Below are 14,610 nucleotides of genomic sequence, written 5' to 3'. Positions count from 1 at the left end.
AGCTAGTGCTTCCAATTAAACCTGTTGGACTATAACCTGGTGTTGTATGATTTTTAACTCAATCAAGTTTGTGAGACAAGATTTCCCACACACAAAGCCATGTTGACTATCCCTAATCAGTCCTTGCCTTTCCAAATACATGTACATCCTATCCCTCAGGATTCCTTTCAACCACCTGCCCACCACTGACATCAGGCTCACTGGTCTATAGTTCCCAGGTTTGTCCTTACCACCCTTCTTAAACAGTGGCACGACTTTAGCCAACCTCCAGTGTTCCGGCACCTCACCTGTGACTATCAATGATGCAAATTTCTCAGCAAGAGGCCCAGCAATCAGTTCCCTGGCTTCTCACAGACTTCTAAGGTACACCTGATCAGGTCCTGGGGATTAATACACTTTTATGTGTTTCAAGACATCTTGCACTTCCTCCTCTGTAATATGGACATTTTAAAGATGTCACAATCTATTTCCCTACATTCTATATTTTCCAAGTCCTTTTCCACAGTAAATACTGATGCAAAATACTTGTTTAGTATATCTCTATCTCCTGCGGCTTCAAGGCCTTCTGTTTCCTTCTTTCCTGCAGGTTCAGAAAGGTCCACCTTTTTGTACATATTTTTTCTTTTTTTAGAGGTTCTAAATCCTCAGTTAATTTTTTTCTCTTTTTTATAACCCCCCCCCAACCTAACTGCAGTAGTGCTTATTTTTCCCCAGCACCCATGTTTCCACTTTTTTTTTAAGATTACGAATTGCTATTTAATGCAAGTTGAACACTGTAGTTGGCTTTGTTGCAATTGTATGATTAAGAAATATTAACTGTAAACATTCATTTTGCAAACAATAAGGTTTGTTTATTTTTCCATGTCAGACTCTACAATTCATTTAATTGAAATCATATTATACCATTTAAGTGTACTAAATATATTTCTCTTAAATTTCCTTTATCTGCTATTTCAGCCTGATGCTGCCTAAATTTGATATGCAGGTGCTGGTGCTGAACTGGGGTGAACAAAGTTAAAAATCACATACCAGGTTATAGTCCAATAGGTTTACTTGTAAGTACAAGCTTTCAGAGCGCTGCTCCTTTGTCAGGTAACTAATGGAGCAGGATCATAGGACACATAAGTTATTGTAAAAGATTCATAGTAAATACATTATCGTAAAAGTAATATAAAATTATAGTTATAATTTATAGTAAAAGGACAGCCCTCTACCTGTGTATAAGTCCTCTATGTGAGGGTTTGGGTAATTACCCAGCTGTGAGAAGTAGATTACCATTGTTTAAAATCCCGACAAAATCAAACTGACTCATTGGACTCACAATCAGTACGACCAGTGCTGCCCAACTCGTTTGATGATTCCTTTGCTTTCCAGCATCCTGAATTCTGCCTCTGCTTTTGCACATAAGTCAAATGGTCCTCAGCAGGCTTTGCAGAATTGTGGAATTGTTTTCTGGTCAACTGCAAGGTGGCCTCAGCTCATTTGAAAATCCTCCGCGTATTTAATTAGGACTTCAGTCAGGCAGCCATTTTCGAATCAAAAAATGTTGAGCCAATCAAGATGAGACTTTCTCAACCAATTTTGCCCCATCAGGGGTTGGGCCCAAGCCTTTTAATACAAGTCAGCAACTGAGCCAACTGCTTCTCATCCAAGACCGGAACCAAAGTTGTACCCTTATTCTGTAAAGGTTACCTGGTATAGGTTTTCAGTCTCGCCAAGGTCTTATGCAAATTTAAGGGTTGGAGTCCAGGCTGAATTTTATTAAAGGTTGGTTCTGCAATCACTGATATAGCCACATCAGTATCAACCTCCATTAGAAGCTGGTGACTACTAAACCAATGTTTATTTTAATTGATTCTGATTTGGACGTTGCTAAGCAACTTATCTGTTCCAAGCCAGATGTTGGTGGACTTTCCAGAGTGTGCACTCTCCTGGATACTAAGCTGTGAATTCTCTTCATCAATTCAGGCCTAGTGGAACTCTGTTGTTGTCTCAAGTCCACATAACAGCAGCAACTATAATAAGTTGCTGGAGAAAGTTGCTGGTTTCTGGAGAAAGTTTTAACCATTTGGCCGAGATTTGGCTGTGTTTTGCCGTTTTGGTGTGAAGTGACTAGAGTCCCTGTGTTCAGGGTATGCCATTGTCTTCACTGTGTTACCAAGCTGAGTCAGCCTAGCGAGGGTGCCCACTGTACTCTAATTCATATGTTCCCCTTGCAGCAATTTCTAATGACAAAGCCAGTTTTAGTGCCTGTTTGAAATCCAGTTGGGTTTCAGCTAATAGGTGCTTTTGCATGGTTACATCATTAATCTCACATACCATAGGGTCTGTCAGCATCTCATTTAAGGTTAAACCAAAGTCACATGCCTCTGCTAGCTGTCTTAACCTCGTCAAAAATCCTGAAACGGATTCCCCAGTTCTCGAACTGCCGAGTAAAACTAATCTCAGAATTAGAGGAGGTTTGGTGTCATAATATTCCTTAACTAGGTCCGTCAGCTGCTGGAAGGTTTTAGTATCTGATGCCTCAGGAAACATTAGGCTCCTAATAACTAAAAAACTTGAGGTCCACATTCTGTCAGGAGAATTACTCACTGCTTTCCATTTTCCCAAATATTTTTTGCCTGGAAAAAATAATGCTTTATTTCCAAATACTTGGCCCAGTTTTCAATGAGAGGATTGAATGAGTCACGCTTTACAAATAATGGCATAGTTCCAGAAATGCTTAACCCAATTCAAAGACAACTTTGCAAACAAATTTCTTCAGGAGAGTATTTTTTCTCTCTTGCTATCACCAAGTCACCCTTTACTTATATTTCGGCTAAAGTGAGGACTGCAGATGCTGGAAACCAGAGTCTCGATTAGAGTGGTGCTGGAAAAGCACAGCAGGTCAGGCAGCATCCGAAGAGCAGGAAAATTGACGTTACGGGCAAAAGCCTTTCATCAGGAATGGAGGCCTATAATAACAGAAGATGGCTTCGATCCATCGACCTGTGGGTTATGGGCCCAACACACTCATGCTGCACCACTCTCCTCCCACACTTATTTATATTTGCATAGTAGTTTTCACTGTTCTGGGCTTCCTCAGGGCCAGCTTTGAGAGTGGTCAGAATACCTGACACTACTGTTCATTTATTCTTTTTCTGAGAAAATTCTAATCACTTGGTTACATTTTTTTTTAAAGCACCACACTACTGCCATGCAGTGGTAGTGTTTATTTAATCCCCAACATCCATGTCATGTCTGGGCACAGGTGCAGGACACAGTGAAGAACAACAATTGCATAAGTATTTATTTATATTCCACAACCAGGAAGAAAGGAAAATTCATGGAGGGAGTGACAAGCAAAGGACAATGTTGAGTGATCAAAGAAGGTGAAAAAGAAGGCAGGGACTAAATCAAAATAGAATCGGAGAGGAAAATAAAACACACCACACCCCGCGCTAAACACTGCTGTTTCTCTCTCTTTTCTTTTTTTTGTTTATCTTTTATTCTCTTAACCCCTACACTACTGCCTAACCGCAGTAGTGCTTATTTTTTCCCCAGTACCCATGTTGTGTGTGTGCAGGTGTGAGACACAGTGAAAGACACAAGGTGTACAAATCTTTATTCAGTTTCCATCACTAGGAAGAAAATTAACACCCGAGTGACCAGTGACAAGCAGTGCCCTTCACATCAAAGGGCAATGCTGTGTGATCAAACAGTGAAGGGGAGGGAAGGGATTAAATCAAAATAGAATCGGAGGGGGAAATAAAACACTCCACACCTCCTGGTAAACACTACTGTTTATACCTGTCAGCTATGGCTCCTCGATTGAGCAGGTAAACAGACCCAATCAGGGAACTCATATTCTTTGATGTCGACTTGGCTGACCTTGTTATAATCACGACATGGTATACTATGTAGCAATTATTTTCATTTTCGAAGAGAATGAAGAATTTCGTGAAACATTATTGACTTTTGATTGTGCATCTGTATATCTGTTCTTAACAATGGACACCTAAACCTGAAAAATAAAAACAATAGCATTTAAGAATGTAATTAAAACACATCATGAATGACAATTCAGGTGATGTGTCAAGACTGTAGCATGTAGGAGCTCCTGAATACCATTGTGCTTCAGGACAAACATGACTATTTGAAGTTTGAGAAGCTTCAGCACTGGGTTTATAAGCTGGAGACTGAACCACAGACACTACATTGCAGCAGGGATGGAAAAAATAACCTTACTGCTTTGTAACAAACAGTCAAACTACTTTGGAAAGGTCTTCTGATTTGTTCAGTAATCAGGGTCAGGAGGACATGACTGTGAGTGAGACAGGTATTAGAACTCAGGATCCAGAGGCTCTGAAATTGTCCAATAGGTTTGAGGATGCGTGATGAGAGCAGGGGCTGTAGGGTGGACATGCAAACAGACCAAGAGACCATAGCACATAAGATCATTCAAGTTACAGGGGAGGGAGGAGCAATAAAGAATGTATTCATAGTAATAATAGTAGGAGAAGGTGATACAGAAGTGAGGGACATGGATATGATTCTCTATAGATAAGAGCAGGAGTCCAGAAAGCTGTGTTGCCTGCCTGGTACCACAGTTCAGGACATCTGCTCAGGGCTAGAAATGGATGTTGCAATGGAGGAGACAGATTCAATTGTAATGGTCCATGTAAATACCAGTGACATAGAGAGAACCAAGAAAGAGTTTCTGCATACAGAATATGAAGAGCTAGGAACTAGATTGAATAGCAGAGTATCAAAGTTAATAACCTTTGGATTATTATCTGAGCTCCATATAAATTGGCATCGGCTACATAACTTTAAGGAGTTGAATATGCAGCTCAAAGACTGATGTGGGAGAAATGGGTTGTGCCTCTTGGACTAGTACCAGGGAAAGTGGGCCTAGAATTTTGAGATAGTGTACATCTGAACTGGGCTAGGACCAGTGTTCTTGTGAAATTCATAACTAGTAAACTACAGAGGGTTTTAAACTAAATAGTGGGAGCAAAGGATTAAAAGTGGAAACATCTGGCACATCAAAGAGTGAAACGGTAAGAGAGGAAATAGTGATATGGAAATGAAGGTTAGAGAATGGCAAGAAGGCACAGAGAAAAAAAGAAACTGGGATACAACATGTTTATCAAGATAACAAAATAACAAAACTAGAGCCTCTGGATCTGAATGCTGGTAGTATTCACAACAGAGTCAATAAATTGATAGCGCACGCTCAAGTCAATAAATACAATCTGATAGCCAAATGAAATCATGACTTCAGAATGACAAGGATTGAGTTTTGAATATCAAGGGTATATGGTAAGAAAAATAAGAAGCCAGAAAAAGGTAGAAGAGTAGCACTATTTATCAAGGATGGCATTCGTGCGATAGTTCGAGATTACCTTGATTCAGAAGATCAGAATGTCGAAGCAGTTTGGGGGAGATGGGGAATAGTAAAGGGAAGATGTCATGAAAGGGAGTAGTCTGGAGGCTGCCTGACAATAACTACAATGTGAGACAAAGTTTACAAGAAGGAAACTATTGCCAGCCTATGATAAAGGATGGCATTAATCATGGGTGACTTTAATCTACATATGAATTGGAAAAATCAGATTAGCAGTGGTAACCTGGACAAGGAGTTCATTGAATTCTTTGACATAGATTTCTCGGAGCAAAACATTTTTGAACTGACCAGAGAGCTGATTATCCCAGACTTGGTGCTGTGTAATTAATTACAGGATTAATTAATGATGCTAAAATTAAATACCTCCAGGTAGCAGCCACCATAATATGAATTTTACATCCAGTTTTAAAAAGAGAAAATTAGATCTCAGAGTAAATTTCAAACTTAAAGAAGTGCAAATACTTGAGCATGAAAGTAGAGCTAGCTGAAATGAACTGGCATACTAGGTTAAATGTACATCAATAGATTCATTTAAGGGGGGTGTTTCACTAAAATCAGAATGAAGTATATTTCTACTATAAAGGAAAACTTCTAAATGGAAGACCCATCATTCATGGTGAGCGAAAAAGTTAGGAACAGCGTCAAACTTAAGAAAAAAGCATATAACTGCAAAAAAAAGAGTGGCAGATCAGATGATTGATCAAAATATAAAGTAAAGCAGGAAATTACACAAAAAGATTAATCAGGAGAACAGAGTATGAGAGAACACAAGCTAAAAATGTAGAATGAATAGCAAGAGTGTCTATAGGCATTTAAGAAGGAAAGAAATAAGTAAAGTGAGTGATGGTCCTCAAGAGAGTGAGAATGGGGAGTTAATAGTAAAAGAGTAAATAGTCAGCATGGCTTTGTGGCTTGGAAATTATGTCTCACGGATTTGATTGACTTTTTTGAAGAAGTAACAAAGAGGATTGATGAGGGCAGACTGGTGTACATGATCTGTATAGACTTCAGTAAGGCATTCGACAAGGTTTCTCATGGGAGATTGTTTGGCAAGGTTTGATCTCATGGAATACAGGGAGAACTAGCCATGTGGATACAGAACTGGCTCAAAGGTAGAAAACAAAGGGTGGTGATGAAGGGTTGCTTTTCAGACCAGAGGCCTGTGACCAGTGGTATGCCAGAAGGGTCGGTGCGGGGTTCACTACTTTTTGTCATTTATACAAATGATTGGGATGTGAACATAGGAGGTATGGTTAGTCAGTTTGCAGATGACACCAAAATTGAAGGTGTAGTGGACAGCGAAGAAGGTTACCTCAGAGTACAATGGGATCTTGATCAGATGGGCCAATGCACTGAGGGGTGGCGGATGAAGTTTAATTTAGATAAATGTGAGGTGCTGCATTTTGGAAATGCAAACCAGAGCAGGACTTATACACTTAATGGTAAGGTCCTGGGGAGTGTTGCTGAACAAAGAGACCTTGGAGTACAGGTTCATAATTCCTTGAAAGTAGAGATGCAGGTAGATAGGATAGTGAAGAAGGCTTTTGGTATGGTTTCAGTTATTGGTCAGAGCATTGAGTGTAGGAATTGGGAGGTCATGTTGCAAGTGTACAGGACATTGGTTAGGCCACTTTTGGAATATTGCATTTAATTCTAGTCTTCTTCCTATTGGAACGATGTTGTGAAACATAAAAGGGTTCTGAAAAAGATTTTCAAGGATTTTGCCAGTTGGAGGACTTGAGCAATAGGGAGAGGCTGAATAAGCTGGGGCTGTTTTCTCTGGAGCATCAGAGGCTGAGGGGTCACCTTATAGAGGTTTATTAAATCATGAGGGGCAAGGAAAGGATAAATAGACAAAGTCTTTTCCCTGGGTTGGGGGAGCCCAGAGCTACAGGGCATAGGTTTAGGATGAGAGAGGAAAGTTATAAAAGGGAAATAAGGGGCAACTTTTTTGCACAGAGGATGTATGTATATGGAATTAACTACCAGTGGAAATGCTGGAGACTGGTAAAGCATTTAAAAGACATCTGGATGGGTATATGAATAGGAAGGATTTAGAGTGATATGGGCCAAGTGCTGGCAAATGGGACTAGATTAGGTTAGGATATCTGGTCGGCATGGACGAGTTGGACCAAAGGGTCTGTTTCTGTGCTGTACATCTCTATGACTCTAAATGGTGGATGAAATGGACAAATAGTTTGTCAAGACAGAAGGGAGAGAACAATGTAGTAAATTATAATTACGGGGGAAGTGGTACTAAGCAAATCTACCTTTGGGTGCTTATGGACTTCATTCTAGACTCTTAAAAGATGTTTCTTGTGAAGTAGTAGATAAATTAACATTAATTTTCAATAATGCCTTTGAGGTAGAACATAGAAATATAACTCTATTCCAAATGGGAGGAAGTCAGAAACAGGAAAATATAGGCCAATTCACATGACGACTGTTGTGGGAAAATTGTTATTATCAATTATTGAAGATATTGTAGTTGCATACTTAAAAAAATTCAAGGTAATCAGGAAGAGCATGGTTTCATCACAGGGAAATCATGTTTAACTCTTTTTTAAAATTCATTCATGAAATGTGAGTATTACTAGCTGGTCAGAATTTATTGTCTATTCCTAGTTGGCCTTGAGAGGGTGGTGCTAAGCTGTCTTAGAACATAGAACATAGAACATAGAAGAATACAGCGCAGTACAGGCCCTTGGGCCCTCGATGTTGCGCCGATCCAAGCCCACCTAAACTACACTAACCCACTATCCTCCATATACCTATCCAATGCCCTCTTAAATGCCCATAAAGAGGGAGAGTCCACCACTGTTACTGGCAGGGCATTCCATGAACTAACGACTCGCTGAGTGAAGAACCTACCCCTAACATCAGTCCTATATCTACCCCCCCTTAATTTAAAGCTATGCCCCCTTGTAATACCCGACTCAATACGCGGGAAAAGGTTCATACTGTCGACCCTATCTAACCCCCTAATCATCTTGTACACCTCAATCAAGTCACCCCTAAACCTTCTTTTCTCTAGTGAAAACAGCCCCAAGTGCCTCAGTCTTTCCTCATACGATTTTCCTTCCATACCAGGCAACATCCTGGTAAACCTCCTCTGCACCCGTTCCAATGCCTCCACATCCTTCCTATAGTATGGCGACCAAAACTGCACACAATATTCCAGATGCGGCCGTACCAGAGTCTTATACAACTGCATCATGACCTCAGGACTCCGGAACTCAATTCCTCTACCAATAAAAGCCAGTACGCCATATGCCTTCCTCACCGCACTATTTACCTGGGTGGCAACTTTCAGAGATCTGTGTACATGGACACCAAGATCCCTCTGCTCATCCACACTACCAAGTATCCGACCATTAGCCCAGTACCCCATCTTTTTGTTATTCTTCCCAAAGTGAATCACCTCGCACTTAGCTACATTGAATTCCATCTGCCACCTTTCTGCCCAGCTCTGCAGCTTCTCTATATCCTGCTGTAACCTGCCACATGCTTCCTCACTGTCAACAACTCCTCCGACTTTCGTATCATCCGCAAACTTGCTCACCCAACCTTCTAACCCCTCTTCCAGGTCATTTATAAAAATGACAAACAGCAATGGTCCCAAAACAGATCCTTGCGGAACACCGCTAGTGACGGCACTCCATGAAGAAACTTTGCCATCAACTACTACCCTCTGTCTTCTTCCATCCAGCCAATTCCTAATCCAAACCTCCAACTCACCCTCAATGCCATATCTCCGTATTTTCTGCAGTAGACTACCATGGGGAACCTTATCAAACGCCTTACTAAAATCCATATATACCACATCTACCGCTTTCCCCTCATCAACCTCCTTCGTCACCTTTTCAAAGAATTCAATAAGGTTTGTGAGGCACGACTTGCCCTTCACAAAACCATGCTGACTATCCTTGATCACATTATTCCTATCTAGATGTGCATAAATCCTATCCCTTACAATTCTCTCTAAGACTTTGCCCACAACAGAAGTGAGACTCACCGGCCTATAGTTACTAGGGCTATCCCTACTCCCCTTTTTGAACAAGGGAACCACATTTGCTATCCTCCAGTCTTCTGGGACTACTCCTGTAGACAAAGAGGACATAAAAATCAAGGCCAATGGCTCTGCAATCTCCTCCCTTGCTTCCCAGAGAATCCTAGGATAAATGCCATCAGGCCCAGGGGACTTATCTATTTTCACCTTTTCCAGGATTTCCAACACCTCTTCTCTACATACCTCAAAGCCATCCATTCTACTTATTTGTGCCTCAGTATTCTCATCGACAACAATGCCCTGTTCCTGAGTGAATACTGAAGAAAAGTATTCATTCAGTGTCTCCCCAATCTCTTCCGCCTCCACACGCAACTTCCCCCTACTATCCTTGACTGGACCTATTCCTACCCTAGTCATTCTTTTATTCCTAACATACCTATAGAAAGCCTTAGGGTTTTCCCTAATCCTATCTACTAAGGACCTTTCATGTCCCCTCCTTGCTGCTTTTAGCTCTCTCTTCAGGTCCTTCCTGGCTACCCTATAACTCTCAATCGCCCCAATTGAACCTTCACGTCTCATCTTGAGATAGGCCGCCCTCTTCCATTTAACAAGGGATTCCAATTCCTTATTAAACCACGGCTCCCTCGCACGACCCTTTCCTTCCTGCCTGACAGGTACATAATTATCAAGGACACTCAATAGTTGCCCCTTGAACAAGTTCCACATATCATTTACACTCTTGCCTTGGAGTCTACTTTTCCAAGCCATACATCCTAAGTCATGCCTCACCGCATCATAATTTCCCTTACCCCAGCTATAATTCTTGCCCTGTAGTACACACTTATCCCTCTCCATCACGAGTGTAAAAATCACCGAATTATGGTCACTATCCCCAAAGTGCTCACCTACCTCTAATTCTAACACCTGGCCTGGTTCGTTACCCAGAACCAAATCCAGTATGGCCTCACCTCTTGTTGGCCTGTCTACATATTGTGTCAGGAAACTCTCCTGCACACATTGAACAAACACTGACCCATCTAACGAACTTGAGCTATAGCTTTCCCAATCAATATCAGGAAAGTTAAAGTCCCCCATAACAACCACCCTATTACTGTCACTCATCTCCTGAATCACCTTCCCAATCCTTTCTTCAATGATTCTAGGACTATTAGGAGGCCTGTAAAAGACTCCTAACAGGGTGACCTCACCTTTCCTATTCCTAACCTCAGCCCAAACTACCTCAGATGGCAAGTCCTCATCCATCGTCCTTTCCACCGCTGTAATACTATCTTTGACAAGCAATGCCACACCTCCCCCTCTTTTACCCCCACCTCTGACCCTACTAAAACATTTAAATCCCGGAACCTGCAACAGCCAATCCTGTCCCTGTTCTAGCCATGTCTCCGTAATAGCCACAACATCGAAGTCCCAGGTACCAACCAACGCTGCAAGTTCACCTACCTTATTTCGTATACTTCTTGCATTGAAGTATACACACTTCAAGCCACTTCCCTGTTTACAGGCACCCTCCTTGGAAATTGATGCCATGTTCCTCACCTCCCTACACTCCAGGCCCTGCACCCTGAAGCTACAATCTGGGTTCCCATGCCCCTGCTGAGTTAGTTTAAACCCCCCCCAAGAGCACTAGCAAACCTCCCCCCAAGGATACTGGTTCCCCTCAGGTTCAGGTGTAGACCATCCTGTTTATAGAGGTCCCACCGTCCCCAGAAAGAACCCCAGTTATCCAAAAACTGGAACCCCTCCCTCCTGCACCATCCCTGAAGCCACGCATTTAATTGTTCTCTCTCCCTATTCCTCGAATCTCTATCACGTGGCACGGGTAACAAACCAGAGACAACAACTCTGTTTGTTCTAACTCCAAGCTTCCAACCTAGCTCCCTGAAAGCCTGTCTAACATCCTCAGCACTCCTCCTACCTATGTCGTTGGTGCCAATGTGGACCACGACTTCGGGTTGCTCCCCCTCCCCCTCCAGGACCCGGAAAACACGATCAGAGACATCACGTACCCTTGCACCTGGGAGGCAACATACCAAACGTGAGTCTCTCTCGTTCCCACAAAACCGCCTATCTGTGCCACGAACTATCGAGTCCCCAATTACTACTGCTCTGCTCTTCTTCACCCTTCCCTTCTGAGTAACGGGGACAGGCTCCGTGCCAGAGACCTGAGCCCCGTTACTTACCCCTGGTAAGTCATCCCCCCCACAAGTATCCAAAACGGTATACTTGTTCTTGAGGGGAATGGCCGCAGGAGGTCCCTGCACTGGCTGCTTCCTCCCAGTCCCCCTCACTGTCACCCATCTATCTGCCATCTTTGGAGTTACTACTTCCCTATAACTCTGATCTATGACCCCCTCTGCCTCCCGAATGATCCGAAGTTCATCCAACTCCAGCTCCAGTTCCCTAACACGGTCTTGGAGGAGCTGGAGATGGGTGCACTTCCTGCAAGTGTAATCGGCAGGGACGTCGATGGCATCCCTCACCTCATACATGTTGCAGGAGGAACATTGCACTGCCTTCACTGCCATCCCTCTAAAGCTAACTGTTTAAACAAAAACTGTGTCTAAATAATACAAGCAAAATTCAGCACTTACCTGCTTGCCACAACAGATGTTATTATTAGGTTAGAGGAGGAGGGCGGGTGGGAGGCACTACCCGTGTAGTGCCTCGGGTTCCTCTCCTTCACGCTTTTAAAGGGGGAAAAAACTAACCCAGCTAAGCTTACACTAACTGCTTCCGGGTCTCGGCTGCCCCTCTGCTTGCCGTCACTTCCTCTGCTGCTCCCGCTCTTTCTGTGAAGGAGAGAGAAAACAAAAACACCGATGCCCGCTACAGGTAAGTAATTTTGAAAAAAACTCTTCTTGAACTGCTGGAGTTCACATGATGTAGGTAAACCTGTAATGCTGTTAATGAGGGAGTTCGAGAATTTTAACTGAGCGACAGTGAAGGAAGGATGGTGAGTGACTTGAAGAGGAACTTGCAAGTGTTGTGTTCTCATATATCCACTGCTCATGACTGTCAAAGTGGAAATGGTCATTGATTTAGAAGGTACTGTTTGAGGAGTGCTGATCAATTTCAGCACTGCTTCTTATAGATGGCACAAACTATTGGTGGTAGAGAGAGTGGGTGTTTGTGGATGCAATATCAATCCAGTGGGTTATTTTGACCTGCATAATCTCAAACTTCTTGAGTGTTTTTGGACTTGCACTTGTCCAGGCCAGTGATGAGTATTCTATCATACTTGCACCTTGCAGATTGTAGACAGCTTTGGAGAGTCAGGAGGTGAATTACTCACTATAGGAATCTTAGCGTCTGACCTGCTCCTGTAGCCATTCTATTTATATGGCAAGGAGAAAGTGAGGACTGCAGATGCTGGAGATCAGAGCTGAAAAATGAGTTGCTGGAAAAGCACAGCAGGTCAGGCAGCATCCAAGAAGCAGGAGACTCGACGTTTCAGGCATGAGCCCTTCTTCAGGAATAATATTTATATTTATATGGCAAGTCCAGTTCAATTTCTGGTCAATGGTACTTCCAGGATGTTGTTTGTGAGATATTCAGAAATGGTGGCACCACTGAATGTCAAGGGATGATGGTTAGATTCTCTCATGTTGGAGATGGTCATTGCCTGCCAGTTAGGTCGTGCAAATGTTAGTTAACATTTGTCAGCCCAAGCCTGGATATTGTCCAGATCTTGTTTCTTTTGAACGGACTGCTTCAATATCTTGAGGAATCATAAATGGTGAACATTAAATAATCAGCGAACATCCCCACTTCTGATCTTATGATGGAGGAAAGATCATTGATGAAGTAGCTGAAGGTACTTGGGCCTAGGACACTAGCCGAAGGAACTCCTGCAAGATGTCCTGAAGCTGACTTCCAATAACCACAACCATCTTCCTATGTGCCAGACATGACTCCAACCAGTGGGGGAGTTTCCACTCACCATCTCCACAAACCCCCACCCCCAATTCCCATTGACTCCAGTCTTGCTAGGGCTCCTTGATGCCACACTTGAACAAACGCAGTCTTGGTGTCAAGGGCAGTAACTCAAATTGAATTGAAATGAATTGAATTGAACTTATTGTCATGTGTACTGAGACACAGTGAAAAGCTTTGTCTTGCAGCAATACAGGCAGATCACAGAGTTAAGTAGCATAGATAAGTAAATAATAGGCAACCGACAAAAACAAAAACACAGGTACAGGCGAATGTTAAGAGTTTGTGAATCTACTCGCTATTCTAACAAGATCATATCTAGAATTCAGTTTTTTTGTCCATGTTTGAACCAAATCTGGAATGTGGTCAGGAGCTCAGTGACTTGGTGATCAGTGAGCAGGTTATTGCTGAGCGGGTATTGCTTGATATCACTGTTGATGACACCTTCCATCACTGTACTGATGATTAAAAGTAAAGTGATGGGGCAATAATTGGCTGGGTTGGATTTGTCCTACTTTTGTGTACAAGACATACTTGAGCAATTTTCCACATTGTCGTATACATGCCATGTTGTAGCTGTATTGGAACATAAGGCTAGATGTGCCACAAGTCTTCAGTACTATCGATGGAATGTTGTCAGAACTGTTGCCTTTGCAGTGTCCAGTTCTTCCAACTACTTCTTGATATCACATGGAATGAATCAAATTGGCTAAAGACTGGTATCTGTAATGCTCGGGACCACTGGAGGAGGCCAAGTTGGATCATTCACTTGACACTTCTGACTGAATGATTCAGCCTTATCTTTTGCAGTGATGTACTGGGTTCCTCCATCATTGAGGAGGGGATATTTGTGGAGCCTCCCTCTTCATAGAGTTGTTTAATTGTCCATCACCATTCACAATTAAACAGGACTATAGGGCTTAGCTCCATCAATCACTAGTGCCTATGCTATTAGGAATTCAATAATCCCGTGATGCAGCTTCACCAGTTTGATATCTCATTATTTTGATATGATGGAGCTACTTCTGGCATGTCCTGCACTCGTCATTGAATCAGTGTTGAGCCACTGGCTCAATGGTAATGGTAGAAGGAGTGATTTGCCAGACCTTGAGATTTCAGATTGTATTAGGAGTATGATTCTGCTGCTACATGGTGCCACATTAACATGCAGTCCTGGGTGGCTAGATCTGTTCAAGGTTTGTTTCATCTAGCATGGTCATAGTGCCGCACAACACTATCTCACAGTGTTCTCAATGTG

General features: G+C 42.4%; 1 protein-coding gene across 1 annotated transcript in view; it reads right to left on the bottom strand.

The window, feature by feature from the left end:
• Positions 1-841: 841 nt before the first annotated feature.
• The window catches only part of LOC122553554 (60 kDa lysophospholipase-like), a 122,614-nt gene continuing 108,845 nt past the window's right edge, over positions 842-14,610 (bottom strand). Inside the window, 1 exon segment of the mRNA XM_043697527.2 lies at positions 842-4,003. Within this exon segment, the coding sequence (XP_043553462.2) occupies positions 3,998-4,003 (6 nt within the window). The 3' untranslated portion in view covers positions 842-3,997.

Source organism: Chiloscyllium plagiosum, unplaced genomic scaffold (genome assembly GCF_037043375.1).
Source record: "Chiloscyllium plagiosum isolate Xiang-an unplaced genomic scaffold, Cpla_swu_hap1 HiC_scaffold_8, whole genome shotgun sequence".
NCBI classification, from domain to species: domain Eukaryota; kingdom Metazoa; phylum Chordata; class Chondrichthyes; order Orectolobiformes; family Hemiscylliidae; genus Chiloscyllium; species Chiloscyllium plagiosum.
The sequence above is the reverse complement of the archived record's forward strand: the minus strand, read 5'-3'. Positions and strand labels throughout refer to the sequence as shown.